Below are 27,693 nucleotides of genomic sequence, written 5' to 3'. Positions count from 1 at the left end.
GAAACCCAGGTTCAAATCCCCACTCTGCCATGGAAACTTGCTGGGTGACCTTGGGCCAGTCATACACTCAGTCTCGACCCTGGCAAGTATTTGGATGGGAGACCTCCAAGGGATACCAGGGGTGTGACATGGAGGCTGCCAATGGCAAACCACCTCTGAACGTCTCTTGCTTTGAAAACCCTACAGGGTTGCCATAAGTCAGCTGTGACTTCATGGCATTTTCCACCACCACCACAGCTAATAGCCATGAAGCTTTTTCTACACCACTCTGTGGTCCCCTCCTACATTCAATGACTTTTCAGGCAAGGGAAATTACAGGTTAGAGCAACGTGAGCCCTTTCAAAGAGTTTGCTGCAACTCAGCTGCTTCTTACTGAAAACTGTAGGTGACTTTAAGAGAAGGTGGAAAGAGGCAAGTTCTTTTTGATTCAAGAACAAAGAACTTGACTCAAGGACAAAGAGCAAAAATGGGCAGAGATGGATGTAACAGTGACACATAATTTATTTTAAAACTTTCTCATTTTCGTAGTTTCTTTGCAATAATATTCAGCAAGTACATAAGACTGCCACAATAATTATCTCTACAGCAAAAGGGGCTGGAGATCTTAAAAGAAAGAAAAAAGCTGGGAATTCAGAGAACCCGATAGAGATTGTTACAACATGATATGTCAATTATATATATATATGATTTTCTTTGCTGTATTGTCAGCCACAGAGGCAACAGGAAAACACAGAAGCCCGTCCCTGTGTGGAAAATGCCTATGCAAAGGCAGCTGCAAGGAATGAGAGGCTCACGTGGGTGCTCGGTGTACCAGCCAGGACCCAGTGCAGGCTAAAGGACCACACACTTGTGAAGCAGCACACCTGCAGGTCCTGGCTGAACAAGCTCTTTGCTTTTCTTATGGAGGGGCTATGGCTCAGTTACAGAGAATCCGCTTGGCATGCAAAGGGTCCCAAGTTCAATCCAGTCAAAAGCATCCGGCAGTAGGGACTGAGAAACACCTCTGAGCACCTGGAGAGCTGCTGCCAATTCAAGTGACCAGTGCTGACCTGAACGCATGAAGCTTCCTTATACTGAACCAGCCCATCAAGGTCAGTGTTGTCCACTTGGACTGGCAATGGCTCTCCAGGTTCTCAGGCTGTGTGGTCTTTCACATCACCTACCATCTGACCCTTTTAACTGGAGATGCTGGGGATTGAACTTGGGATCTTCTGCATGCAAAGCAGAGGCTCCTCCACTGAGCCCTGGCCCCTCCCCTGGAAAGACCCATAGTTGGCTCAGGACAAGGCAGCTTCATTTAGGGAGGGGCCCCAGGGCAGAGTATCTGCTTTGCACTCAGAACGTCCCAACAATCTGGCTCAGTATGGGGCCATTTCATGTGCCCTCAGAAGTGCCTGAGGATAACAATGCCTCCTCTTTATTGCATCTGTGGCTTTCTTGACCTTCAAAGGGTAAGAGGGTCATCCATCCCATATAGGAGGGCTAGAAGTCACATAGGTCATTTATGCAGGGTTGAATCTGCTCTTCCCTCAATGCTGATTTTTAAAACCCGACCTTTAGAATGACTATTCACAGTCCAGATGCAAGAGGAGAAAGTCAAACAAATTCCACCACCCCACACTTGCCTGCTCCTTCGTTTGCATAACCATTAGCTAACCCTCAGCTGTAATTCTTCATGCTTGCTTGAGTGGATGCTTCCAGGCAGGGGCGGAGCAAATACAAAAGGTTGCGTTAAAGGGGCTCTTAAGAAATGCAAAGCAGGTATGCACAGCAGCTTGAAGAACTAAAAAAAATATGTGGGGCACTTCAGCCTGGAACACGCTGCTAAGTACCAAGCATAAACGGTCATAGGCCCAGAGATCACTGCTGAGTCAAGCCAAGAGCCAGTCTGACCACCTATCTGGGGATTTCCAGGCTTACTCCTTTTCACAGTCAAGGGGTTTGGCAGTGTCAGAAAAGACCAACAAGATCGTCTTCCTGGCGCCACTGGGGGTGGTGGTGGAGGAGGGGAGCTGTGTAGGTGTCTCAGCTACACAAGGATCCCCTGGACTCCTTGCTCTGCAAAGGACTGCCAGGCCCATCATCCACTCTGTGCATAAGTAAACACTGCGCTGCACTCTTTCAGGGGAGATTCCATTGCAGCACAATGATAAATGAGCCACATACCAGGCCACAAGTGGGCAAGAGCTCCTCCGAGTTCATCCTTTGAACTACGGAGAAATTGTGACAAATGAATAACCGATGGACCTCTCCCCGGCTCATGCTGGAGCCTCTCCCTGCTGGGATGGAGAGATAAGTAGCTGACTCAGCACCCTTCAGAATTCTTGGCCTGCACCTTTGCTTGCGTAGAGGCTCCAGTTGCCACCGGCCTGGCTGGCACACTGCTGGGACGAGAACCTGAGGTGGGGGTTGCATCCAGCTGTTCTGGTGCAGAAGAGCAAGCTGGCTTTGCAAGGCCATAACACCAATACTAACATCAGGTGGACCAGAACACCTACTGACAGTCAGGGGAAAAGAATCCATACACGGCAGGTGTGATTGAGCAAGTGCTGTCAGGTACAACTTCCATAAGTCAAAGTGGGAATGTGAAATCTCTCCTGTCTCTCACAATAATGTGCATTAGACAAAGAGGAACCTTGTTTTATGCCCCTTGGGGGCATCAGGATCATACACCCAACATTTTGCATTTATAAAGCACCTTGGTTTTTTGTTTTTGTTTTACAAAAAGCTTGAATAATAAAAGCACCTCTTTCCTCTCCCTTTCATGCATCCCAGCAGCAATCAATTTTCTCTGTTTTTAAGGAGTCTCAAACTGGCTTACAATCGCCTTCCCTTCCTCTCCCCACAACAGACACCTTGCACAGTAGGTGAGGCTGAGAGAGCTCAGAGACAACTGTGACTAGCCCACAGTCACCCAGCAGGCTTCATGTGTAGGGGTGGGGAAACCAACCTGGTTCACCAAATTAAGAGTCCACTGCTCTTAACCACTACATCGCGCTGGCTCCCATGACCCCTGATGTCCCCTGAGAGCATCCCAGACTATTCCTTCAACCTGGGCCAGATCTTTCCATCACATTTTTCGTATATTTAGGTAACATACAGTACAAAAGCAGTCAGACTGAAGTACATTCATAAGCTGCAGTCAAAAGCTCTGCTCAAACCTGAGTTCGATCCCAACGGAAGTCACTTTCAGGTAGCCGGCTCAAGGTTGACTCAGCCTTCCATCCTTCTGAGGTCGGTAAAAAGAGTCCCCAGCTTGCTGTGGGTAAGGTGTAGATGATTGGGGAAGGCACTGGCAAACCACCCCGTAAACATAGTCTGCCTAGTAAATGTCGGGATGTGACATCACCCCATGGGTCAGGAATGACCCAAAGCTTGCACAGGAGACTACCTTTACCTTTAAAACAACAGAAAAACAGTAGTGACTAGCAAAATATATATTGTGCAGCTCTCGGCACCTGACACTCGTTTCAGCATAATCTACCCAGTAGGTCAGTCCCATGTCCGACCACTGCGCTCCCATCCCCCTCCAACAGTGACAGATGGAAAGGATTAGCCTCTCCTTTCCCCGTCTCATATAAATCCCAACTTTTACCCACTCTGCTGGCAAGCCAGGGTTAACACGCTTGCAAGCAGCCTCCCAATAATAATTTACTAGCCTTCCTGCCTCCATAGCAACAACAGGGAATGTATATACCTTGCTCACTTATGTTTACATTAAAATGAATTTTCACTCTGAAGAAATCTCAGTTTATACATTAAGAGGGCCAAGGGCTCGTTTCTCAGTGGCCTCAGCCAAGGGGCACAGGAAAAACCAACCCCCCTCACGCACACAAAAAGAAAAGATGAGGCCAAAGCAATTCCTTTTAAGTATCAAAAATCGCCGCTTTGTACAAGCAGTCGCCCCAAATGAATCATTCTGATGGTATTTATAGGCAGAATAAATACATTGGGCCATGCAAATGCCCCACCTGGTTACAGAGAAGCCCCCACCCTCCCCGGCCTGCTGTCAGCAGCAAGGAGGGAAAAGGAAGAGAGCCTTCAGCTGGAGGAAGGCCTTCATTTTTAGGAGAGCTGGCAGTGGTTTGAGAGGGGCTTTGCTTCCAGGGTGCGCACACAACATTGCTTTTCCACAGCTTGCATTGCAAATAATATGCTTGCCAGTCACAGAAGTAGGTATATTAACATGCATCCCAACCAGTGACAATCTCCCAAACTGCTCTCAGCGCAACTCCAACGTCTTCTTTTGAGAGAGCAGAGCATGGCCAGGCCCGCTCCTTATCCAGCAGGCATAAGCAAGTTGAGTGGGCAGGGAGGACGGCTCAGGCTCACTGCATCCCAGCAGCCTCCAGCTTCCCTGGCCTTTGGCTGTGCCCAAACAAACCTGCAATTCATTTCGAGTTCCATTTCCTAGATAACTTCTTAACAGTTGCTCAGTCCCAGGGTTGTGAAGAGAGCGCACCAGCTTGAGACACGTGGCACTAGACCACGACATTCTGCTCCGATGCTCTGTAACAGGATAAGTGGGGCAAATGGGAAACTAACTGGGAGTTCAGAAGCACACTTTCCACTACAGGGCAGAAAAAATGCTGTTGGCAGAGCACAAATAGGGTTGCCAGGTCCCTCTTTGCCACCAGCGGGAGGTTTTTGGGGCGAAGCCTGAGGAGGGCATAGAGTCCAATTGCCAAAGTGGCCATTTTCTCCAGGTGAACTGATCTGTATCGGCTGGAGATCAGTTGTAATAGCAGGAGATCTCCAGCGATTACCTGGAGGTTGGCAACCCTAAGCACAAAGAATGAAAGGGCACAAAGCTACAAAGGAGTCCCCGGCACACACAAGAAGCAATCGCCGCGATCAAGAGACAGGCTAGAATGGAGCGTGCATTTCCACATCACTGACAGTCCCTGTTCCCCATTACCAAGCTTCCTTTGCAACCAATAGCGGGGGCCCAGCCGCTCCCGGTTGGTTATCCATTCGCCACACTCTGGACTGAATTATGTGGTTACGGAGCAGAACGCGACGGGCTCTGGTGCCCCATGGCTCAACCTGAGCAACCCCAAAGGGTCAGTCACTGCTGGGAAATTATTTCCATTTGCTGAAGGGAGGAACAAAGAGGAGGAGAGAGAAAATCAGAACTGTCTTAAGGAACAGGCAGAAGCAAATTAGAGGCAGTAGCCTAGCCAATTCTAGGCCAAGGAAACTCCTCCTCAGAGCCTGAGGAGGGCGGGGTTTGGGGAGGGAGTTCAATGCCATAGAGTCCAGTTGCCAAAGCAGCCATCTTCTCCATAGGAACTGATCTCTATCGGCTGGAGATCAGTTGTAATAGCAGGAGATCTCCAGCTAGTACCTGGAGGTTTGGAAATCAGCACAGTCAAGGTACAAAATTACAAAATTATTATTAGTGATTAGGACAAATTACAACAAGTGCTATACAACAAATACTTATCCTACTACTATAATACATAAGATTCACTTGATGTTAACCATTCAGGTGTACAATTATTCTTTGTGTTATAGATGCAAATATGCAATTTATCTTTATAGTATGGTTGAAAAAGTCCAATTCAAGTAGGATATCACACTGAATTGTATCCCTTGAGGAACTATGAACCTGATTTGAAATAGTATCGGATCAACGACAAATTACCAGACTTTGGATTTTATAATGGGATTTGATTGAACATGGGGCTGAAGAAAACATCTTGAAACGGCCGTCCCCCAGCTCATTCTTTTTGGATTATACCAATCATTGGATATCCTACTTGAATTGGGCTTTTTCAACCATACTATAAAGATAAATTGCATATTTGCATCTATAACACAAAGAATAATGGTACACCTGAATGGTTGACATCAAGTGAATCTTATGTATTATAGTAGTAGGATAAGTATTTGTTCTATAGCACTTGTTGTAATTTGTCCTGAGACAGCAAGGTAGACTTCCCCTGACTATGGAAGATCCACTGATTTAGCAATTGGTAATAATCTCTTTTCCTTTCTGTAAATGTATTGAAATGTATTAGGACAGCAAGGGAATAGCTTGTTGCTGGGCAGGATATCTCTGTGTGTGTATGTCTGTGTGCTAAGGAATTGGGGCAAGAGTCATGGAGGGTTACAGTAAACCATAACAAGAACTGGGTGAAACTGTTACTCTACTGCCGCCTCTATGTCTGTAGTGCTATCAGCTTCACCCTGAATGTTGATGGGTTGTCACATCTTGAATTTGGATAAATATCCCTCCCTCAGTACAATCGGGGCTCAGAGATTTCTGCCCATTAGGGCCTCTGAGTCAGCAGCTGCAAATAAACTGTTTTCTTGAAATAACGATCTCAGGTCTCTCTCTCCCCCCACGAACCCTTGTTTACTACATCATTTCTAATCACTAATAATAATTTTGTACCTTGACTGTTCTGATTTCCAAACCTACTTAGGTACAAGCATAGTGATGCCTTTATTTGTTTAATCTGTTAGTACCTGGAGGTTGGCAACCCTCATTATAACTGATCCGCAGGTTACAGAGATCAGCTCCCCCTGGAGAAAATGGCTACTTTAGAGGGTGGCTTCTATAGCACTACACCCCCGTCGAGGTCTCCCCTCTTCCTAAATCCTGTCCTCCCCAGGCTCCTCCATCCACCCACCCCAAATCTCCAGGAATTTCTTAACCCGGAGTTGGCAACCGTCCGTGACGAGGCCACTAGGCGTGACGTCATCACCCTCCCTCACTCCCCCCCCCGCGCCAGGCGCTTTCTCCGGCGGCGCGACCGGGAAGGCTCGCAGGAAGTACGTCACCGCGTCGCAGGAAGTCTCCGTCTCGTTCTTTCCGGGCTCGCTGCCGGCCGCGGCTGAGGGGTCTGTGGCGCTCCGGAGCCAGGCCTGCCCGCCGTCACCATGGTGAAGCCGCGCTTCAAGGGCCGCGCCAGCCTCAACCCGTCGCGGGCCAGCACCAACCCCGGTCAGTGGGGGCCCCGCGCCGCCTGGGCTTCCCTTCCCTTCCGCGGGGCGGAAGGCGCGTCGGCGGCCCGCTTCATCTTCTCCTTGCTTTCTCCCCCTAGATCGGCCGGCGGAGGCTGCAGGCGGCAACATGAGGGACCGGGCCACCATCCGGCGCCTTAACATGTACCGGCAGAAGGAGCGTAGGTGAGAGAGAGAGAGAGAGAGAGAGGGGGGGGGGAAACGGGCTGCGGGGCGATCCTACGCAGGCCGGGGTCTTTCCTGCTGCGGCCGGCTCTTCCATTCGAGATCCGAAGTGGGTTTTTTTTTTATAATAATTTTTTTTAATTTTCTTCATTTAACATATCAACAGAAACGATATCCAATACTAAACATAATAGTAATAATAAAAGAAAAAACAAGCAGTATCACTAATTTAACAATAAGATGACTTCCCCCTCTCCCATCTAAACATGAATTGTATAAACTAACGGAGCTAATCCCAATATTATTTTAATTAACCTGTTCTTCTCCTATCCAGCGTTATTAAATCAGAACCTAATATAAAGTTAATACAGAGTATAAATAAGGGATTAGATCAAAGGGTATCCTTTAAATGGTCCCATTGAAAATTGATTTTCACTGTAAGTTCTCCAAGCCTCCCATTCCCCTGAGATCTGAAGTGTTGAAGCCGGCCGGAAGGCCTTTCCGACGGTTTCAAGGCACTGGCGCCCCGGAAAATGCGGTCCAAGAGAGTCAGTCGGCTCCGGTCATTCAATCTCTCCATCTTCAGACAAGAGGACTGGCCAGTGGAGCTTTTTACAAGTCGCAGTGCAGGTTGTGCGTGTGTTAAGTGCCCTCAAGTCACTTCTGACTCATGGGGGCCCTATGAATCAATGTCCTCCCAAGTGTCCTATCCTTAACAGCCTTGCTCAGGTCTTGCAAATTGAGGGCTGTGGCTTCCTTTATTGAATCCATCCATCTCTTGTTGGGTCTTCCTCTTTTCCTGCTGCCTTCAAGTTTTCTTAGCATGGTTGTCTTTTCCAGTGACTATTTTCTTCTCTTGATCCACTGCCAAAAATAGTTTTTCCACCTGCCTTGCTGAAGTGTAGTTCTTGCTCTTCCCAGGGGCACCGGTCTTCATGCTTCCTTTAGGAGCATGACCCCAGCTGCACCCTGCTCTATTTCTAAGCTGTCCTTGAGGATAACTAGAGGGCAACTCCGTTCTCGCACCACAGAGCTTGGGATGCCTCTGAAGGCACTTAAAGGTAAAGGAAGTCCCCTGTGCAAGCACTGGGTCATTCCTGACCCATGGGGTGACGTCACATCCCGGCGTTTACTAGGCAGACTATGTGTACAGGGTGGTTTGCCGTTGCCTTCCCCAGTCGTCTACACTTTACCCCCAGCAAGCTTACCAACCTTGGAAGGCTGAGTCAACCTTGAGCCGGCTACCTGAAACCGACTTCCGTCAGGATCAAACTCAGGTCATGAGCAGAGCTTTTGACTGCAGTACTGCAGCTTACCACTTTGTGCCACTTCCTGTGGAAGTGTACTTTAGTGTTGCTGAGTGTGTTCAGCATCTGCTTTAAAACTTTAAAGCTGATTAGATCGGGGCTTTGGGACTTGCCAGGATTCTGACCGAAAATCCTTGAGATTCTCTAATGCTGTGGCTATATATGGATGGTTTTTTGTTTTTGCTTCAGCTGGGCTTCCTCAGCCAATATGACAGGCACAGACAAATGGGATCGCTGAAGAAGGAGCCTTTAGTGTTGCTCAGTTGTAAGGGTGAGGTTAACATCTGCTCCCCAAAAACTTGGATGCTGCTTCTCTCCCGTCGGTAAACAAGTCAGTTGCGTGCCCCGTTGGGTGCCAGGATGTGCTCTGTACCCATGAGCAGGTGCTAAATGGAAGCAGCTTTGCTCTGTTTTCTCAATTCTCTCTGCCTCTGAAAAGGTGCCAGCTGTGAAATGTGGAATCTCTTAGCAATGTGTTTTTCAGAGGCTCTGCTCCATCACTTGGCACAGCCTGTGGAAAACCATCAGCCCTGAATAACAGGCGTTCTTGTGTTCACCTCTGGGACCTGTTGCCCTTTTGCCTGACGTGTGGCCAAGGAACCTTCATTGCTTCCAGTTGTTCACGTAGAGGTGCTTCGCTGCTAGCATGCTCCGGGTAGTGCTTGAGCTGTGTTCTGCTTGTGTTGGGTGAGTGGTAGGTGCGCCAGCTTTGAGCCCCTGTCTCGCAGTGCAAACTTGCATGTTTTGCAGGACACGCTCTTTATGGTTGGGAGGGACCCAACCAGGCCTCTCAAATTGTCCCATGTCTCCAGGAACAAGTCAGGTAGCTGTCAACCTGCTGAGCAGATTTCCTTCTTGAACCATCTGTGTCCACAATATGGGAGTGAATGAAAGTTTTCCTCTGTCATCTCCCAAGTTCTAACCTGAAACCTTATTCTCCCGTTTGGCAAGCCTTTAACGCTGGTGTGTGAGTTTTTTGCATTCACTGAATGAGGGTAGCTGCTGGTGTTCTCAGGTAGGATAGCTTATAGATGCATATTTTGCCCAAAACAAAATTGATGAAATACCTCTGAAGATGAAAAAAAGGTGACAGAGAACGGCAAGCTTTTGAGTTCTCTGGAACTATTTATCAACCTGGATGTTTAAAAAAATGAAGAAGAAGAATTGGTTTTTAAATGCTGACTTTCTCTACCACTTAAGGAAGAATCAAACCGGCTACAATCACTTTCCCTTCCCCTCCCCACAACAGACACCCTGTGAGGTAGGTGGGGCTGAGAGTGTGACTAGCCCAAGGTCACCCAGCTGGCTTCATGTGTAGGAGTGGGGAAACAAATCCAGTTCACCAGACTAGCCTCTACTGCTCATGTGGAGGAGTGGGGAATCAAACCTGGTTCTCCAGATCAGAACCCACCGCTCTTAACCACTACACCACCCTGAGGTGGTGTGAAGAAATTTGTTTGAATCTGAGGGAGGCTGTTGGTCTGCTCCTGTTTGGAGAGTCATGCAGACTTAGGAGGAACTGGGGTACAGGACAGTTGGCACTGGGCACTCTCAGCCCTGTGGGGGAAAAAACAATGAGAACAAGGACAGCCTTCTCTGTGAGTATAAAAATGTGTAGTTCATCACCAGTTCTAAAGACACTTGATACATCTAGGTATTATTTATTTAAACCATTTTTATCACACCTTATCTCCTTCGACTTGAGGTGGTGAACAATGTAGCAACCAAGTTGCAAGGACATAAATAGCTAGGATACACATGAAGCATTCTTATACTGAATCAGACCCTTGGTCCATCAAAGTCAGTATTGATACTCAGACCGGCAGCGGCTCTCCAGGGTCTCAGGCAGAGGTCTTTCATATCACCTACCTGCCCATTCCCTTTAACTGGAGATGCCAGGGATTGAACCTGGGACCTTCTGCATGCCAAGCAGATGCTCTACCACTTAGTCCCAGCCCCTCCCCAGTCCCAATTAACAAAATTAAAACAGATTAAAATATACAGTTACTAATTTTAAAGCATTCAGATTTAAAACCCACAGGATCAACAAACTTGCAGCCAAATCTTCTGAAAAATTCACCGTCCACCAAATGCTCTCTGGAATAAGAATGCCTTACATGCCTTTGTAAATGCAGCGAGTGAAGCTTCCCACCTCACCCTAGAGAAGAAAAGGCCCAGGGTCTCACTGTTGCCATACAGACAATCCTAAAGGTGGGTATCTTAAAGAGGGGGCTGTCTGCAGAATGTAACTGGCACAGAGATACTCTGGGAGATCAAACTCAAGAGCCCTTGGCTATGGATGGCTTTAAAGATAATAACCAGCACTTTGAATTAGGCCTGGAAGCAAATATACAGGCTGTGCATCAAAATCCTCAAGGGTATGACTTTCAATAGTTTTAACAATTCTTGATCTACTTTATTCACACCTTAAACTGTAGGTTATTGATCTTAGGAAGCCTCAACCAAGAAAAAGGTTGACAGTTCCTGAGACCCCTTGTAATTGCCTCTATGCCCAGGGTACGCCCCCTGCTCTATGCCACCCAGCACATGTGCTGACAGGTGGCCACAGGGCCATGAGTATCTCCTACAAACTCTGCCCTGTGCCCTAGCACCTCTTAAATCTGCTTGATTCTCCAACAGAAGCAGACTTAACATCCAGCCTTGTAAAGAATTTTGAAAGACTTTAAAACTGGCGCACTATTTCATGTCATTTTGGTTGGCCTTAATAGAGAGTGCCACGTGGATTTTGTTTTCTTTTTTTTTTTTTACTTTGACCAGCGTGGCTACTTGGAACTCCTCTTTACTTTGCCAGCTTGGTTCTTGAACTTGCATCTCCCAGATCCAAGGTCAGCTTTGTTTTTATCCTTAGGAACAATCGTGGGAAGTTGATCCGGCCGCTCCAGTTCCAGTCCACGGTGGCACCAGGCACAGTGGCAAGAGTGGAGCCCAACATCAAGTGGTTTGGTGAGTCCGCCTGCAGCCTTCCTGCCTGCCAGTTTTCCTGGGATGTGTTACTGAGAGACCCTGGGCAGCCTCCAGTGTCCTATGTGTGAGTTGGGAGAGGGTGGGATGGTTGGCCAGAATGCTGCAGGACTGAAGAGCAGCTGCTTTTGTGGACTGTTTCCTGCTGCTACTATTTCAGTAGCAGTGGACGCCAGAGTGGCTCTGAGGTGTGTATATGGCTGTCGCCCAATGCAGGAAACACTCGTGTGATCAAGCAGTTGTCCCTCCAGAAATTTCAAGAGGAGATGGAGACTGTGATGAAGGACCCCTACAGAGTGGTCATGAAGCACAGTAAACTGCCTATGTCCCTCCTGCACGACCGAATTAAGCCTCACGTGAGTCCTCTAGTTATTTCTCGAAGCTAGCCACTGTGCTGTTTTTCAAGAGTATACAAAGTGTGGGGTGTGTCTGGAGGGGACTGTGTGTGTCCTGGGGACAGCCTCTTGGCTTGCATATGCACACATGAGCATTCTCTTGTTGTGAACTTGGAATCCTTCCCGTTGCTAGTACGGGAAGTCCTCGTGGAGGTGTGTGAGCTGGTTTTGCAAAGGAAGAAATGTGCTCTAGTTTTCCTGCTCCAACTACATTTTTGGTCTAAAGGAGAAAAATGGCCAGTTTTTATAAAGCTTCGTTGCCTGAAGGAGATGCAGAGTTTTTGCATATGCCCAGGCAAGCGGCTGGTTGCAAGCCTGGTGTAATCTGCCCTTCTGGTGCAGTTTTCCAGAATGGTGTTCCAACAGAGTGCCGAAGAAGAGTTGGGTTTTTATATACACTTTCTCTACCACTTAAGGCGGAATCAAACCGGCTTACAATCACCTCCCCTTCCCCTCCCCACCACAGACACCCTGTGAGGTAGGTGGGGCTGAGAGAGTTCGGTGAGAACTGTGACTGGCCCAAGGTCACCCAGCTGGCTTCATGTGTAGGAGTGGGGAAACCAACCCAGTTCACAAGATCAGTGTCTGCTGCTCTTGTGGAGGAGTGGGGAATCAAACCCGGTTCTCCAGATCAGAGTCCACCGCTCTTAACCACTACATCATGCTGGCTCTCCTTAGCAAACTCAGCATGGTTTGTCTTTCTGTAAACCTTTCCTGAGGCTCCTTCCTGAGTCCCACCAGGACCTGATTGCTCTCAGCTCTGCAGAAAGAGGTGGGATGACTTCTTTGTTGGAATCATTGTTTATCTGCCGTACTTCTTTCCCACCTTTCTGCACTGCAATATTCAAGGCAAATCCAAAGTATTTATTGCTGATGTGTCTGTGTTTATGGTGTTCCCTTGGATGCAAACTGAACTGTGATGTGGCTTCTGCCCCTGACCCTGTGGCTATGTGTAGATCCTTGTCAGGATTGGGTAACTTTGGCGGCAATCAGCTGGTCTTGAGGCTAAGCATGGCTGACCCTTTGCCCTTGTGTTAGATTCTGAGAAGAGAAGAGTTTGTTATACCCTGCGCTTCTCTACCAAAAGGAGTCTCAAAGTGACTTAAAATCACCTTCGCCTCACCCACAACAGGCACCTTGTGAGGTAGGTGGGCCTGAGAGAGTTCTGAGAGAATATGACTGGCCCAAGGTCACCCAGCAGGCTGCATGTGGAGGAGTGGGGAATCAAACCTGCTCCTCCAGATTAGAGTCCGCCACTCATGTGGAGGAGTGGGGAATCAAACCCGGTTCTCCAGATTAGAGTCTGTCACTGTTATCCACTACACCAGTGTGCATTTGGAGAGGATTCACTTTCCTTGATGAAGAGGCCCAGGAGGGCATGTCTGTAGGTTTTCCTCTAGCCTAGGTTTCTTTACCTTTTAAATCCCCCCCCCCCCCGGTTTCTCGGGCTCTTACTGTATGACTTTGTTTTCTCAGGAGTTTCCATGTGTCTCTAATAAAACGAAAACATTCCAAATTAAGAAAAGGGTTCTGTGTAACTCGAGCGCACATCACAAAACAAGCCGTTCCTCCTAGCTGTAGAAGATGCAGTTCCCAAGAAAAGGACTGGCACTCGCAGATAGCCTTTCAAAGGAAAAAATTCAAAATGGGAGCCAGATTATCCTTGACAAATCTGAATTTTGGCAGGCTCTGGAGCTTCATTGATGAAGCAAAGGAGCAGGCAGAGATAACAGTTGGATTTTCATTGTGTTGTTTTGATGTCAGACTGGGTTAATGAGTAGAGCAGGGTTGCCAGGCAAAGTGAGGCTGGGTTTGGGTTTGCTGTGCCGCTGCTTAAGCATTGAAGCCCCTCTCGTACGAAAATGCCAAGCTGATAGTTGGACATACTGTCCTGATCCAGTGAGCCCAAGAGGGACAGCGTGCCAACTTCTCCCTACTCCTCTCCTCTTTCAGAATGCCAAATGTCACATTCTTGACACTGAAACCTTTGAAACAACGTTTGGCCCCAAATCGCTCAGGAAGCGGCCAAACCTCTCAGCGAGTGATGTGCAGTCGCTGCTGGACAACGCCGTGGCCGAGGCAAGCAGCTACGACAAAGACAAGGACCGGGATTTAGTGGTGGAGGATACAGGAGTGAGGTAAAGAGTTGGAGGAGTGCAACTTTCCCCCTGGTTTCCTTATTTGCAGATTTGCTATTGCTAGAACAAGTAATGCAGGGGGCGGAGCTCAAAGAAATGCAACATCCCCCCTCGGGGTGAGTCTTAAGCCTGCTTAGCAGCAGGGACTTTGTGCTGTCCAGAGTCAGGCTGAATCCCTTCCTCCCAAAGGGTAGTGCTTTCTTCTCCAGGGCATTTTGCTGTAAGCCCCTTTAATATCATTACACAGCCTTCATCTCTGTGCAGGCGGTTGTGCAAAGATGGACAGCCCCGAATGGAAATACATGCCTTATTTTGAACGTGTATGTTTTTAGCTGCACCTCCAAGGCTGTGTTTGTTGCTTTGTGTTGCCCCCCCCCCCCTTCCTACTCTGGGAGAATACTAGTTTTCCCCACACGGGTGCCATGTCCTGTCTACGCTCCCAGGTGGGAGAGGGGCCTCAGATGCAAGGGATGATTGCTTTGACCTGGCCCCAGCAGATGTGGCATGGGAAAAATTGGCAAATAAATTTTTGTCCAAGGATTTTTTCCTCAGTTTTTCTGATGGGAAATTTGGAAGGTGGTCTGAAGGGGGAAAAAATCCCTCCCTTCAAAATGAGCTTTTAAAGACAGTTCTGTTCACTCAGTGTATCACATGAAAATATCTGAAGACTTTTATCCCATTGGAAAAATTGGAAGCAGTGAACAAAACTAATATACAACTTTTTGGTGGACCTTGGCCCCAGAACCACCTGGCTGTCCTCGGCCAGGGCCTTTTCGGCTCTGATCCCGGCCTGGTGGAACTCTCTGTCTAGTGAGACTTGTGCCCTGTGGGACTTACTTCAGTTTTGCAGGGCCTGTAAGACAGAGATGTTCCGCCAGGCATATGGTTGAGTTCAGCATTGGCTAAGTAGATCAGCTTAGCCTCCCTTTCCTTCCCCCCTTTCACTTCCCATTCCTTTTTTCTTCTCTTTTCTCCCGTCTCTATTCCCTGGAAGACCTGTGAGTTCCTTGGTTGTTGTTGATCTCCTGATTACCATCCTAAACCAACTCCACCATTGAGGTCAATTCCACCTATATGAGATGGTCACGTAGTTATAGGATGCCATCTGCTAAGTTAAACTGGGATCTATGGTTTTAAACTATGTTTTAATTTAATATTTGATACTTGTCATTTATTATTGTTGGAAACTCCCCTGAACCCAGCTTGGCCAGGAAAGGGCGGGGTATAAATAAAATAAAAATGTGTATGTGTGTGTGTATATAAAATTTCTTTTAGAATGAGTGAAATGTGCTAAGATAGCAGAAGATGTGACACTTTTTAGATGTCTCAAGTTCACTTGTCATTTGGGTAGCAGAAAACAAGGGCTTTTATTTTTAAATTCCACAAATAAGCTAATTCATATAATGTCTATTCTAACTAAATTATAAATGATGTATGTTATGTTATTAAAGCAGCAGAGTAGGTTTAGGAAGGTAGGTTGATAGGAAGGTAACTATTGCAAATATTTCAATTTCCCCAAATTTCTGGGTGTTTTCACCCCTCTGGCTTCAAAATTTCTGGAAATTTTACATCTCTAGGAATGGGGGGAGGCTTTTGAGCTGCTGACATTTTCATTTGCCCCTTTTGTAGGGAAGAGGCACAAGAAGAGATATACAAGAAGGGGCAGTCCAAGCGGATCTGGGGAGAGCTTTACAAGGTACGGACGTGAAATGAGGGGGGGGGGCTGCATAGCTTCCTGCTTCCCTAAGGTTTTGCTCATTGTGAAGCTGCAGTTGCTGCTTCATGTTGGCTGATTATCCCGAGCAGCATCTGGAAAGACCAGCCCCTGGTCTGTTGCTGTTATGGTGGTCTGTATTCTGCTGCTTGACTCTTTTATGAAGTCTACAGATGGCTGGCCTCCTGGATTGTGGGAAGGTTTGTGGGTGCCTGTGTCAGTCTTCTGCCTTCCCCCTCTCACACTGCACCCAGTGGTCCTCTCTCTTAAACTACTGCACCGGAGCATGGAGGCACAGAGTGCTGAAAGGAAGGGAATGCATCTGTTGGGGTGGAAGTGTGGGCAGGTGAAAGGCCAGAGGAGAGAGATGGGCAGGGCTTCTCTGCAGTGAAACATGACCCACACTTTCTGGGGATCATCATGGAAAGACGTTGGGACTTGAAAGGAGTCCTGCCATAGTCTTACTTTTGGGAGACTGCTGGCTGGGTTTCCTCTCTAGAAAGCTTAGCATAGTGTAGCAGGGGCTGTCTGTTGTGACTCTCTTGCATCTCCCCTCACTTTTCTTTGCTTTCAAGCCTCTGGGCCATGGCCACTATTTTGAGAGAGTCTGAGAGACCGACTTGTTGGACCCTGACCTGGATCTCCACAGATCTCGAAAGCTAAGCTGGGTTGACCCTGGTTAGTCCTTGGATGGAGAGACCACCAAGGAAGTCCAGGGTCGCTACGCAGAGGCAGGCAATGGCAAACCACCTCTGTTTGTCTCTTGCCTTGAAAACCCTATGGGATGGCCATAAGTTGGCTGCAACTTGACGGCACCTGCCACCACACCACTTAATTGGAAGTCTCTGATCATGCTAAAACAGCATAAGCAGTTCCACTGTCAGATACGTGGGTAGAAAGATGGGCTGGGCTTCTCTGCAGTGAAGCATGGCCCACTTTTTCTAGTTGGGACTTGGAAGGGGTCCTACCAGACACTTGCTTCTGGGAAGCTGCTGGCTGGGTTTTCTGTCTGGAAAGCTCAGCACTCAGTGCAGCAGGGACGGTCTGTTGCCTGCATTCCCCCCTTTTCTTTGCTTTCAAGCCTCTTGACCACGGCTGCTCTTTTGAGAGAGCTACTTTGTCGGAAGTCTCCAATCCCAATAAAACAGCTCAAGCAGCTCCACTGTCAGAATTGCGTGCCACAACGTGAAGCCGAGCCTGGAGACCCAGGAGGCTGTTCCTTTCCTATTTCCCATTTATCAGAATCATGAACTTGTTTCACTGTAATGCTGCTAAGGCTAGAACATGAGAGGGGTGGGGCCATGGGGCCCTCAAGGGGTGGGGCCATGGGGCCCTCCATGGCTGCACACGATGCCTGTATTCTGCAGAGCTCTGCTTGGCAGTCTGTGAGAGCCCAGCTTTTTCTCCCTTTCTCTCTCGACTGCCAGGTGATTGATTCATCTGATGTAGTGGTGCAGGTGCTGGATGCGAGAGACCCAATGGGAACCCGCTCCCCGCACGTGGAGAGCTACCTGAAGAAAGAGAAACACTGGAAGCATCTCATTTTTGTCTTGAACAAATGTGACCTTGTGCCTACCTGGGCCACGGTGAGTCCCGGCTTTTTTTCCTCTCCCTCTCGACGCCACGCAAGCAGGGATTTCCTGCAAGGAGAGGACATGCACTCTGTCGCTTGCTGCCACTGCCAGGAAAACACTGCGCTTTGGCTCCCTGTCCAAAGTGGCTCCCTGGAGTTATGTGAAGGGTGAAGCCCTAGCTGGGGTGATTCCTGTGATCCGGAATGGAAAGCTTTGGCTTAGCAGCAGCTTTTGTTAGAGTTGCTGGACTCTCCAGGGCCTGAGACGCAGCTGAAGGGCTGTGTGAGGGGCGGATGTTGAAAGACAGGCTGTGCTTTCTTCCAGAGACGCTGGGTGGCCATTCTCTCCCAGGAGTATCCCACCTTGGCCTTCCATGCAAGCCTCACAAACCCCTTTGGAAAAGGAGCCTTCATCCAGCTTCTGAGACAGTTTGGCAAGGTACGGTACGTTTCCGCGCTGACAAGGTGCAGGCCTTGTTGGGAAATCTTAATTTGTGGAGGGATGGCCTGAATCTCCCATTGAGACATGGGCAAGAAAACATGGTACTTTCCTCAAGGGTTAGCACATGTGGCGTTCTAGTTGCTGACATTGGGAGCCTGGCTGTGGTCCTGTCAGACCAAGCAAGAGATGCCACTTCTGCACATAAGCAGGAAGAGGAGGAAGCACCGCGTGTGTGCAGCACCCCCTGGCTCCTGCCCCTGAAGCATTCCCAGCATTCCCTTCTCCTCCCATGGAACGTGGTGGCACTTTGAAAGAGCCCAGTGCAACGCTGCACATAAGACATTACAATGGGCAGGCATCCACTAGACCTGGACTCCTTTCAGACAACCAATTTTATACTCTGCATTCCTTGACAGAGCATTCTAAGGAGAAAATGGTTGATTGAAACTACCCTTATTTCTATTTAACCATTTTTTACCCTTCAAAGTAGCACTTATGGCTCTCCCCACCCCACCCCCTTTTATCCCCACAACAATTTTGTGAGGTAAATCAGCAGAGACTGGTTGAGGAGGGATTTGAACTTGATTCTCTTTGGCTGTAACCCAACACTATACTCATTCCTCTTCTGGGATGCCTATGGCAAAAACCAATAAAACTGCACCAAGTGGATTAGTTTTAATGTCAGATAACACTGGTTTTTATTGAATTGGAATTATTTTATATAGTATGTATTGATGTTATATGAATTTTAATGGATGTTAACCGCTCTGAGCCCGTCTTTGGGCCAGGAAGAGCAAGATATGAGTCTAAAGAATAAATATATAAATAAAGGAGAGGAGAAAAGTCCAACCCAGAACAGACTACCGTATATACTCGTGTATAAGCCGAGTTTTTCAGCCCAAAAAAAGGGCTGAAAAAGCCGGCCTCGGCTTATACACGGGTCAATACGGTAGAAGGGAGAAGGAGGGAGGAGGGAACTTACCACCGCTGCCGAGCCACCGCCATTTTCTCCTGCCGGGAGGGGTCTTGGGCAGCCTCTCTGCAGTTGCAGAGAAGCTGCCCTGGCCCCCCCAGGCCCCCGCCGCCATTTTCTCCCGCCGGGAGGGGCCCTGGGCAGCCTCTCTGCAGCCGCAGAGAAGCTGCCCTGGCCCCCCCCAGGCCCCCGCCGCCATTTTCTCCCACCGGGAGGGGCCCTGGCCAGCCTCTCTGCAGCCGCAGAGAAGCTGCCCTGGCCCCCCCCCAGGCCCCCGCCGCCATTTTCTCCCGCCGGGAGGGGCCCTGGGCAGCCTCTCTGCAGCCGCAGAGAAGCTGCCCTGGCCCCCCCAGGCCCCCGCCGCCATTTTCTCCCGCCGGGAGGGGCCCTGGGCAGCCTCTCTGCAGTTGCAGAGAAGCTGCCCTGGCCCCCCCCAGGCCCCCGCCGCCATTTTCTCCCGCCGGGAGGGGCCCTGGGCAGCCTCTCTGCAGTTGCAGAGAAGCTGCCCTGGCCCCCCCCAGGCCCCCGCCGCCATTTTCTCCCGCCGGGAGGGGCCCTGGGCAGCCTCTCTGCAGTTGCAGAGAAGCTGCCCTGGCCCCCCCCAGGCCCCCGCCACCATTTTCTCCCGCCGGGAGGGGCCCTGGGCAGCCTCTCTGCAGTTGCAGAGAAGCTGCCCTGGCCCCCCTAGGCCCCCGCCGCCATTTTCTCCCGCCGGGAGGGGTCTTGGGCAGCCTCTCTGCAGCCGCAGAGAAGCTGCCCTGGCCTCCCCAGGCCCCCGCCGCCATTTTCTCCCGCCGGGAGGGGTCTTGGGCAGCCTCTCTGCAGCCGCAGAGAAGCTGCCCTGGCCCCCCCAGGCCCCCGCCGCCATTTTCTCCCGCCGCGAGGGGCCCTGGGCAGCCTCTCTGCAGTTGCAGAGAGACTGCCCTGGCCCCCCCCGGCCCCCACCGAATTTTCCCCGCCGGGAGGGGCCCTGGGAGGCCCCTGCCCGTCGCGCCGCTACCGCCCACGCGCCTGGGCGCCCTTCGCTGCCGGCTGGAGGGGCCTCCTGCCAGCCCAGGAAGGACGCGCCGCCGCTTCGCCGCCTCTCCAGGTAAGTAGTGGGTTCAGGGGCTTTTCCCCCTCCCCCCCCTTGGATGGCACTGGGGTCGGGGTGGGTCGGGAGGGCCTGGGAGGCGGCGGGAGGGCGACCTGGGGCAGGGGCCCTGCGCTCTAAAATGGCGGCCGCCATTTTAGAGCGCAGCATTGCGGGTAAAGGGAATTTCTTATTGCCCCTCGGCTTATATGCGGGTCAATAAGAAATTCCCTTTTCTGGCCTCTAATTTGGGGGGTCGGCTTATACTCGGGTCGGCTTATACCCGAGTATATACGGTATGTAACCAGAAAGGCTAAAGAAAGAAAAAACCCTCTGTATAAACTTATCCCTGTTAATTTAAAAGGTAACATTATAATACAAAAGTTTTAATCAGATTACTAATATTAAAACCGCACATCACAGTACAACAATCTTTTGCCAAAATACTTTTGGTTTGGTTTACATGTATTTTATGTGATTTGTAAATGTACCTGGTCATAGGAGTAATGCGTGCAACTGTATGACATCCCCAAGTATACAAATGCAATTTTACTAAAACGGTTTTGCCTCCTAGGGGAAGGTACATATATATATGTAACCAACGATTGTTGTATTGTGATGCATGGTTTTAATATTTGTGATTTGGATAATGCTTTTGTATTTTAATTTTAGCTTTGTAATTGACAGGGATAATTCTGCACATAGGGCTCCCCCCCCACCCTTTCTTCAACCTTTCCGGCTGCCTATGGCAGTGCTGACCTGGATGGCCCAGGCTAGCCTGATCTCGTCAGGTCTCAGAAGCTAAGCCAAGTCAGCCCTGGTTAGTAATTGGGTGGGAGGCCACCAAGGAGTGCCAGGGTTGTTGTGCAGAGAAAGGCAGTGGCAAACCACCTTGCCTTGAAAACCCTACGGGGTTGTCATAAGTTGGCAGCGACTTGAGGGCACTTTACACACACATAGCTATGGCAAGCCTGTTTTTTAGGTGTGTTTCTCTACATGTTTCTCAACAGCTGCATGTGGACAAGAAGCAGATCAGCGTGGGCTTCATTGGCTACCCCAACGTGGGGAAGAGCTCCGTGATCAACACGCTGCGATCCAAGAAGGTCTGCAACGTGGCTCCAATTGCTGGCGAAACCAAGGTGGGTAAATTGGGCAAGCATCACCCTGGTGGGGTCAGGCTTAATATCTGATGTGACCAGTGCTATGATGACCTAGCTGTGGGTCAGAGAGGATATTGCTGTGAGAGGTCCTGGTGCAGGACAGTGTCTCCCATACATACATACATCCAGAAAGTGAGAGAGGACCAGGCAAATGAGCTTGGCCTGGACAGGACGCAAAAATTTGCCCCTGCTAGGAAAGAGATGTAGCAGCCCTAATTGCTCAGGCTTGGCTGAACTCATCAGAACCTGGACACTAAGCAAGGTTGGTACTTGGACAAGAGACCACCAAGGAAGACTGGGGCTGCTATGTAGAGGAGGGCAGTGGCAAACCACTATCTTTTGCCTTGAAAACCCCGTGAGTTGGTTGCGAATCGATGGCATGCTTTCCTTAGGAAATAGATCTCTCTTTCCCCACTGGCTTAGAGCAAGCAACAGTATTTTCTGTAACTCAGATCCTTGTTAAAGTAGTAAATTAGACTGTGAGATGATGAGTGTCATAGCCAGGTTCCTGTTGGGGCCTGCCTACTCACCTTTCTCTCTGCCCTTAAGGTATCCAGGCATCCCCGTGGCTGTCTCCATCTCAATTTAAGGGACCTTTTTCCTTACCTGCTAGCTGCATCTTGCTCTTTTCCTCCACAGGTGTGGCAGTACATCACCTTGATGCGCCGCATATTCCTCATCGATTGCCCAGGAGTGGTGTATCCGTCGGGAGACACGGAAACCGACATTGTGCTGAAAGGAGTGGTGAGTGTTCAGGCAAAGCATTTGAGGCTCAGGAGCCAACTTAGGTCTGCTGTGTGAAAGACTCCCATATTTCAGGATGGTGGTGAGACCACCATCCTGAACAGTGTCTTCACACAGACCTCTTGTCCCTTGATGCAGATATGGCGCCATGGCAACTGATAGAGATGCAGACCTATAAGGAAAGCTTCTTAGCTCCCCCGCCCACCCATTCTGGCTGCTGCATCTGTTCTTGAATGGAGTTGCTGCACAAGGCCTTGGGGTGGGGGGAGAAAGGTGTTCTAATTTCCTGCTTCTTTCCAGGTTCAAGTTGAGAAAATCAAGTGTCCAGAAGATCACATTGCCACAGTGCTGGAGCGAGCCAAGCCAGAGTACATCAGCAAAACGTACAAAGTAGATGCCTGGGAAAATGCGGAGGATTTCCTTGAGAAGCTGGCCGCCAAGACTGGGAAGCTGCTCAAGGTGATGGAGCCAGGCGGGGTGTATGGCAGAGTGTAATGTGGAAGGACTGCCATGGAGAAGGCAGAGTCTGGTCAGAGCGGGGCGGAGAGCAGGCTAGACATGATCTCGAGAAGTGATGTTAGGGAGGAGGTGTTTCAGCAGAGGGAGAGGAGAACGCAGGCAGGCCCTCTGAACCGAGGGTTGGGCTGGAGTCTGTTTCCAGGAATCCAGCGAATTTGAGGGCCAAGATGATGAAGAGAAAACGGAGGGGAAGTGACTCTTGGAGAAGAATCCACTCCCCTTCCCGCAACGATCCTATAGTCATGGCCTGGCGCCATGCTTGATTCATGGGACCCAGAAGGGATTCTGTTCCCCATGTTTGCTCTTCTGCCTTTGCCCTTCAGTGGGGCTTTGGGTTAGTGGGCTTGAAAGAGCACTCCTGTCGTTTCAGGGGGGAGAGCCCGATGTGCGCACAGTGAGCAAGATGGTGCTGAACGATTGGCAGAGGGGCCGCATTCCTTTCTTCGTGAAGCCCCCAAATATGGAGCAGGGCCCTCAGGTAAGGCGGTGTGTGCAAAGGTAGGAATTGCACATTCAGCAGTTAGAATCGTGCCCGTTGTCAATGATGCAAAGGCAACAGGAGCAGGATCAGTTTGACAGCAAACAACATTTGAGCAAACGAAATGAGCCCTGGCAGCAACCATATCAGCTGCCTTTTAAAACTGGGACAACCTTCAGAGTTGCTCACAGAAATCGAGAAAGATCAGTGCCGTATTAATACCCCTAATTCAGCTGAAAACCCTTATTAGCGATCACTGTCTGGATGCAGAGTGGCATCGCTGCTGAAAGCCTTTGCACTGGCTCAGTTCAAATTCATATCTAAATAACTATGTTGACTGCATTAGGGCCGTCTATTCTTGGTGCTACGCAGCCAATTAGCGTTCTTGTCAACCAGTTGGCATGCTTTCTGGCTAGTGCTGCGACATGATCTGGAAGCCCAGTAGCTGGGGGTAGTAGCAGCTTGGAGATCTCCTACCATTGGAAAATAGGACGCAGGTTCTGTTCCTTGTCCCTGCTCAGAAAATTTACACGGCTGTGTATCAACCTGGAGGTCATGAGAGCTGCTGTCCCTGTCCTTTCTAAGGATCCCTTGGAGTGCTCTTGCCACGCCCCCTGAGGCCATGGATCTTGGATGGAGAAGTGCTAACCTAATAGAAGTCATTTCAGTTGGATTCTTTCCTGGACACATATTCTTTATGACCCACCACAGAGAAGATAGGGATACCTAGACCACCTGTTAGAGATGCGATTGCCTTCCTTGCCAAGTGGGATGGTTAAGACGGTTTATTGCTTTTGAAACAGAAGTGTTGGTCGTTGAACGGGGCTGAAATCCGCACCCATTGATCTGAAATCCCTGCCCTCTAAAAGATATTACCTAGTAATGTGTTTAGCACCTGAGAAATCAGACTACAGGGTCTTGGAAAACCATCAGCGGGCTTAGGTATGTTTCAATTCAAATTAATCCCTGATTTAAACGCATCTGAGAAAGTGTGCTAAGAAAGTCTGGAGTGGAATAGGCACAGCAATGGGATGAGGGAGGCATGCTTTGATGCTCATAACTTTCAGAGAGGTTTCCTTTCCATCTTCCAGGCCACAGCAGCTGCCTCAGCATTCACAACCACAAGCCAATGTGAGGAGTCTGGGGAAACCACAAGCCAGTGTGAGGAGTCTGGAGAAACCATGAGCTCGACAGAGACACCCAACGAGCAGGCTGTGAGGGACGACTGCCCCAGTACAACAGCAACGCCGTGGCCTTTGTCGCACGTGCGGCAGAACTTCGGGGAGATCCATGTGGTTCCTCACTTCTCGCAAGAGGACTTGGTCCCTGTGGACGTGTCAGATGGCAACGAAACAGACAGCGACCCAGAGGAAGGTGGCCAGCTTCAGGAGGCAGACAGTGGGCCTTCGGGCAAGGCAGACAGCAGGCAGGATTCCAAGGCTGTGCTGAAGTCTCTGGAAGAGAAGATTGCCAAATACAAGAGATTCTTGGAAAAGGCCAAGACCAAGAGGTTCTCTGCAATAAGGTAATCCCTTTCCCCTCCCTTCTGGAGACAAAGGGGATCCGGTTGAACTCTGGAGGACACAGCTGGAAGGGCCTATGGGGCAGAAGCTGCCTGCCACAATCACTGGACTGTCCAATAATTCTCTGTGCGTGCCTCTCCCATTTCAGATAACAGCTTTCGGGATCACAGCAAGCCACATGCAGGGATCAGGTAGATCCCAGTGGCTTGAGAAACTGAGCCAAGCCACGTCCTGCGGAGGAGGGGGCTACACCCTCTTCAGACTGGGCCAGCGGCGTGGCTCTGAGTCACAGCTCGGTTTTCCGTGGTATCTGACTGTTGTGCAAGCAGGCAGTATTTATGTATGTGATTTATAGTCTGCCTGCCTTGCTGAGGCTCAAGGCGGATTACAAAGTGTGAGTCAGTGCACTCAACAGGACCCGGGGGCGGGGCTTGAATCTTGAGTGGGAAGAGCAGAACTTGGCAAGACTTCCAATGCCTCCTTTGCTTTGTGTTGTAGAATCCCGAAAGGGCTGAGCGAAAAAGTCTTTGCAAAGTCTCAGTCGAACGCAGCGAATGGCAACACCAGAGGTGAGGTGGCTTTAGGACTTGGGGGTAGGGTGGGGAGTCCTGGCCATGCAGTTAGCCTGTGCTTTGCTTTTCCACTCTGCAACCTCCAGTGATTCTCCTGCTCCCCCTCTACATTCCATGCCAAGGAGGCTATATTAATTATTACTGACGTAGTGACTGGTTTGTTTCTGTAGTGCCATCTGGGCACGTGGCGCTTTCCAGAGGACAAGAAGTGCATGCAACCTAAAATCTGAGGCAAGGGAATGTGACATAAGGAGAGAGGCAGGGAGAAACGGGAGGGCTCTGTATTTGTTCCAGTTGCTGCATGGGAATGGATCCGAGTGTGGAGACTGAAGCGGGGGTAGAGAGAAAAAATGGACAGAAGATGTCCGAGAGGAAGACGATGCACTCCAGGTGCATCAAGTAGGGGCAGGAGGTGGGAGCTGGAACAGAGCAGAAGGCGAGTTGGACAGTCTTGAACTGGCCTTTGTATCCTGCCTTTCCTTCATTGTGGATTCTAGGGGAAGGGGCCATGGTATTTGCAAGGAATGTCCAGGCACAGACCAGCACCTAAGACTGCTTAGGCATGGGCATTGCGTGTATCTGCCGGCCAACCACATCCTGAGCCTAAACATTGAGCAAGAAAGTGCGACAGGAACGGGCAGAATTCAGAGGTGTGGCCAGGGCCCCCACCGCAGCCTCCAGTCTAAGGAATAGGAAAGATCTCTGAAAGAGGACAGCCACGGTGGCCACATCAGGATGAAGGAGGGCTGTGTTTTGTTGAAGACAGGTAGCTGGAAGCCATGAGAAAGGAGGAGAGCCTGGGGATGGCTGCTTCCTCGGTGATGAAGAGGCAATTCCAGGAGATTTGGAGAAGGTGGGCAGATGCTGTAACGCTGGCAAGGAAAAGGGAACAAAAGTGAACTGACGGTGTATGGCAAAGTTGATTTGGGCAGACATGGGTGACGAAAGGTTTAGCTATTTAAAAAATATATATAACTGATCTCAAATGCACCCTCAGTAAGTGGTTTCCTTCAGCAGCCTTTTAACTCTTGGTGAATGGTACTGAGCTGCCTCCGTCCCTTGGTGCTGAGCAGTGACAGGAGAGTTTGTTTGCTGTTGTGTGCATGGGCGTGTTGTAGCGTAAGCCCCTGGGAAGCTTTACAGACTCATTTTCACATGTGAGGCTAATAGTTACTACTTGGCACGAAGTAGCAATATCCTGGCATTTTTCTCTGAGATAAGCCCAGGCCATCTGCCGTATCAGGGCTGGTGCTGCAGAAGGTTTTGCCACACACAGTTTTTGAAATACTTCTTTCAGGGAATCGGCGGAAAGCTGAGAAAAGGAAGAAACAAGAGGAAGACGAGGAGGAGGCCGATGCTCATCAGATGAAGAAGCCTTGCAAGAAACTAAGTTCCAAGGAGGTAAGAGGCGATAACCATCTTAGAAGCCCTGAGCCTTTTAACTTCTACCAGCGCAAACTAGCAGTTCTAGGCCTTGTGGAGGCTTCATTTATGCAGGTCGCTCTGCAAATAAGCCTTTCCTCATCTTCTTAGGCAGCATGGTGTGTGTGAGTACCTCTTGTGTGCACTTGGGATGAGCAGCAGCCCACTTTGTGTCTTTTTTCCTTGTGCTTTTCAGTTTGGCTTTCTAACTTAAATAAGACAAGTGTTTGATTTTACTTTTGCAGCGGAGAGCAGAGCAGCGGCAGCAGCGGCCCAAGAAAACTGGTGCCCGTTATTATGACACTCACAATGTCAAAAATAAAAACCAGAACAAGAAAAAATGCAATGGGGAAGGTCAGAGACCGAAAACAAAGAGAAATAAAGGCAAACAGTAGTTTCTTACTTTGTGAAATATCTGTTGGCTTTTGCCAGGACTATGGTGAGTAAACAGCTGCACCTCACTTGCTGTGTATGATTTTCCCTCTGGCATGATAGGCTGAAGGAATCATAAGTCTTTCCAAACCTAACCACTGGTGGAGAGTTGAGACTTTCCTATTGTCTCAATGCCAGATCTAATCCTTCACCTACACTAATCAGGAAATCAACAGACATCTTACGGCCCTTGCTATTTTTTTTTTTTTTTGGTTGTTAAGTCACATCTGACTTACAGCAACCCCGGTGGGGTTTTCAAGGCAAGCAATGTTCGGAGGTGGTTTGCTATTGCCAGCCTCTCTGTCATGACCCTGGTATTTATTGGAGGTTTCCCATCCAGATACTTGCCTGGGTTGACTCTGCTTAGCTTCTGAGATCTGATGAGATCAGGCTAGCCCAGGGGTCGGCAAACTCATTAGTCAAAAGAGCCAAATATCAACAGTACAACGATTGAGATTTCTTTTGAGAGCCAAATTTCTTAAACTATATAGGTAGGTACACTGTTTATTAACTTAATAAACTTTAATTAAAGTTTTAAGTCTTAATTAAACTATACGTACACTGAATAAAACTTGATATCATACTTAATAATCTTTTTTATTGATAAAAATTAAATTGCAAGTCCCTGCCATTTCCCCCCGTCTGGAGGCCTGGTCTACCGCCATAAAAGCCTATTGGTAGACCTGGCCTCCGGCTGAGTCCCATTGGGAGACCAGGTGTACCCATTGGCTTTCTTGGCAGTAGACCTGGCCTCCGGAGGCCCATAGAAGCCAATTGGTAGACCTGGCCTCTGAAGGGGGACTGTTTCCCCTCCTCGGAGTCCAGGTCTACCGCCAAGAAAGCCAGTGGGTAGATATGGCCTCCCAATGGGACTCAGCCGGAGGCTAGGTCTACCAAAGGAAGCATGCCCTGCCCAACAGCTGATAGGCGGGGGGCAGGAACCGCCGAGCCGCCCGCCCAGCAATTACGCGGCTAGAGGGGAGGGGAGGGGAGGCTTTAGCCTCCCAACTATTGAGGGAAAGGGAAAGGGGGACCTGGCCATTCTCCACGGCGGGGGTGGGGGGGAGACAGCGCACCCGCTCGCCTGCTCTCTCGCGCTCGCTCTCTTTC

General features: G+C 49.5%; 1 protein-coding gene across 1 annotated transcript; it reads left to right on the top strand.

Moving 5' to 3' along the window:
* The first annotated feature begins 6,883 nt into the window (after positions 1-6,883).
* On the top strand, positions 6,884-26,552 carry GNL2 (G protein nucleolar 2). Its single transcript, XM_056846034.1, has 16 exons — positions 6,884-6,952; positions 7,053-7,137; positions 11,314-11,408; positions 11,643-11,782; positions 13,775-13,959; positions 15,589-15,655; positions 17,101-17,259; positions 17,572-17,685; positions 20,744-20,872; positions 21,533-21,637; positions 21,938-22,096; positions 22,527-22,634; positions 23,726-24,159; positions 24,656-24,726; positions 26,027-26,130; positions 26,397-26,552. The coding sequence occupies exons 1-16, from the start codon at positions 6,889-6,891 to the stop codon at positions 26,544-26,546; spliced, it is 2,169 nt and encodes a 722-aa protein (XP_056702012.1). The 5' UTR covers positions 6,884-6,888; the 3' UTR covers positions 26,547-26,552.
* The last annotated feature ends 1,141 nt before the right edge of the window (positions 26,553-27,693 follow it).

Source organism: Euleptes europaea, chromosome 3, assembly GCF_029931775.1.
Source record: "Euleptes europaea isolate rEulEur1 chromosome 3, rEulEur1.hap1, whole genome shotgun sequence".
Classification (NCBI taxonomy): Eukaryota; Metazoa; Chordata; class Lepidosauria; order Squamata; family Sphaerodactylidae; genus Euleptes; species Euleptes europaea.
Note: the sequence above shows the minus strand (reverse complement) of the source record. Positions and strands in the feature narration are given on the sequence as shown.

Coding starts and splice junctions, on each gene's coding strand:
- GNL2 (XM_056846034.1), top strand. CDS start 6,889: ATGGTGAAGCCGCGCTTCAAGGGCCGCGCCAGCCTCAACCCGTCGCGG. Junction 17,260..17,571: donor TTGTGCCTACCTGGGCCACG/GTGAGTCCCGGC, acceptor GCTTTCTTCCAG/AGACGCTGGGTGGCCATTCT. Junction 24,727..26,026: donor AGCGAATGGCAACACCAGAG/GTGAGGTGGCTT, acceptor TACTTCTTTCAG/GGAATCGGCGGAAAGCTGAG.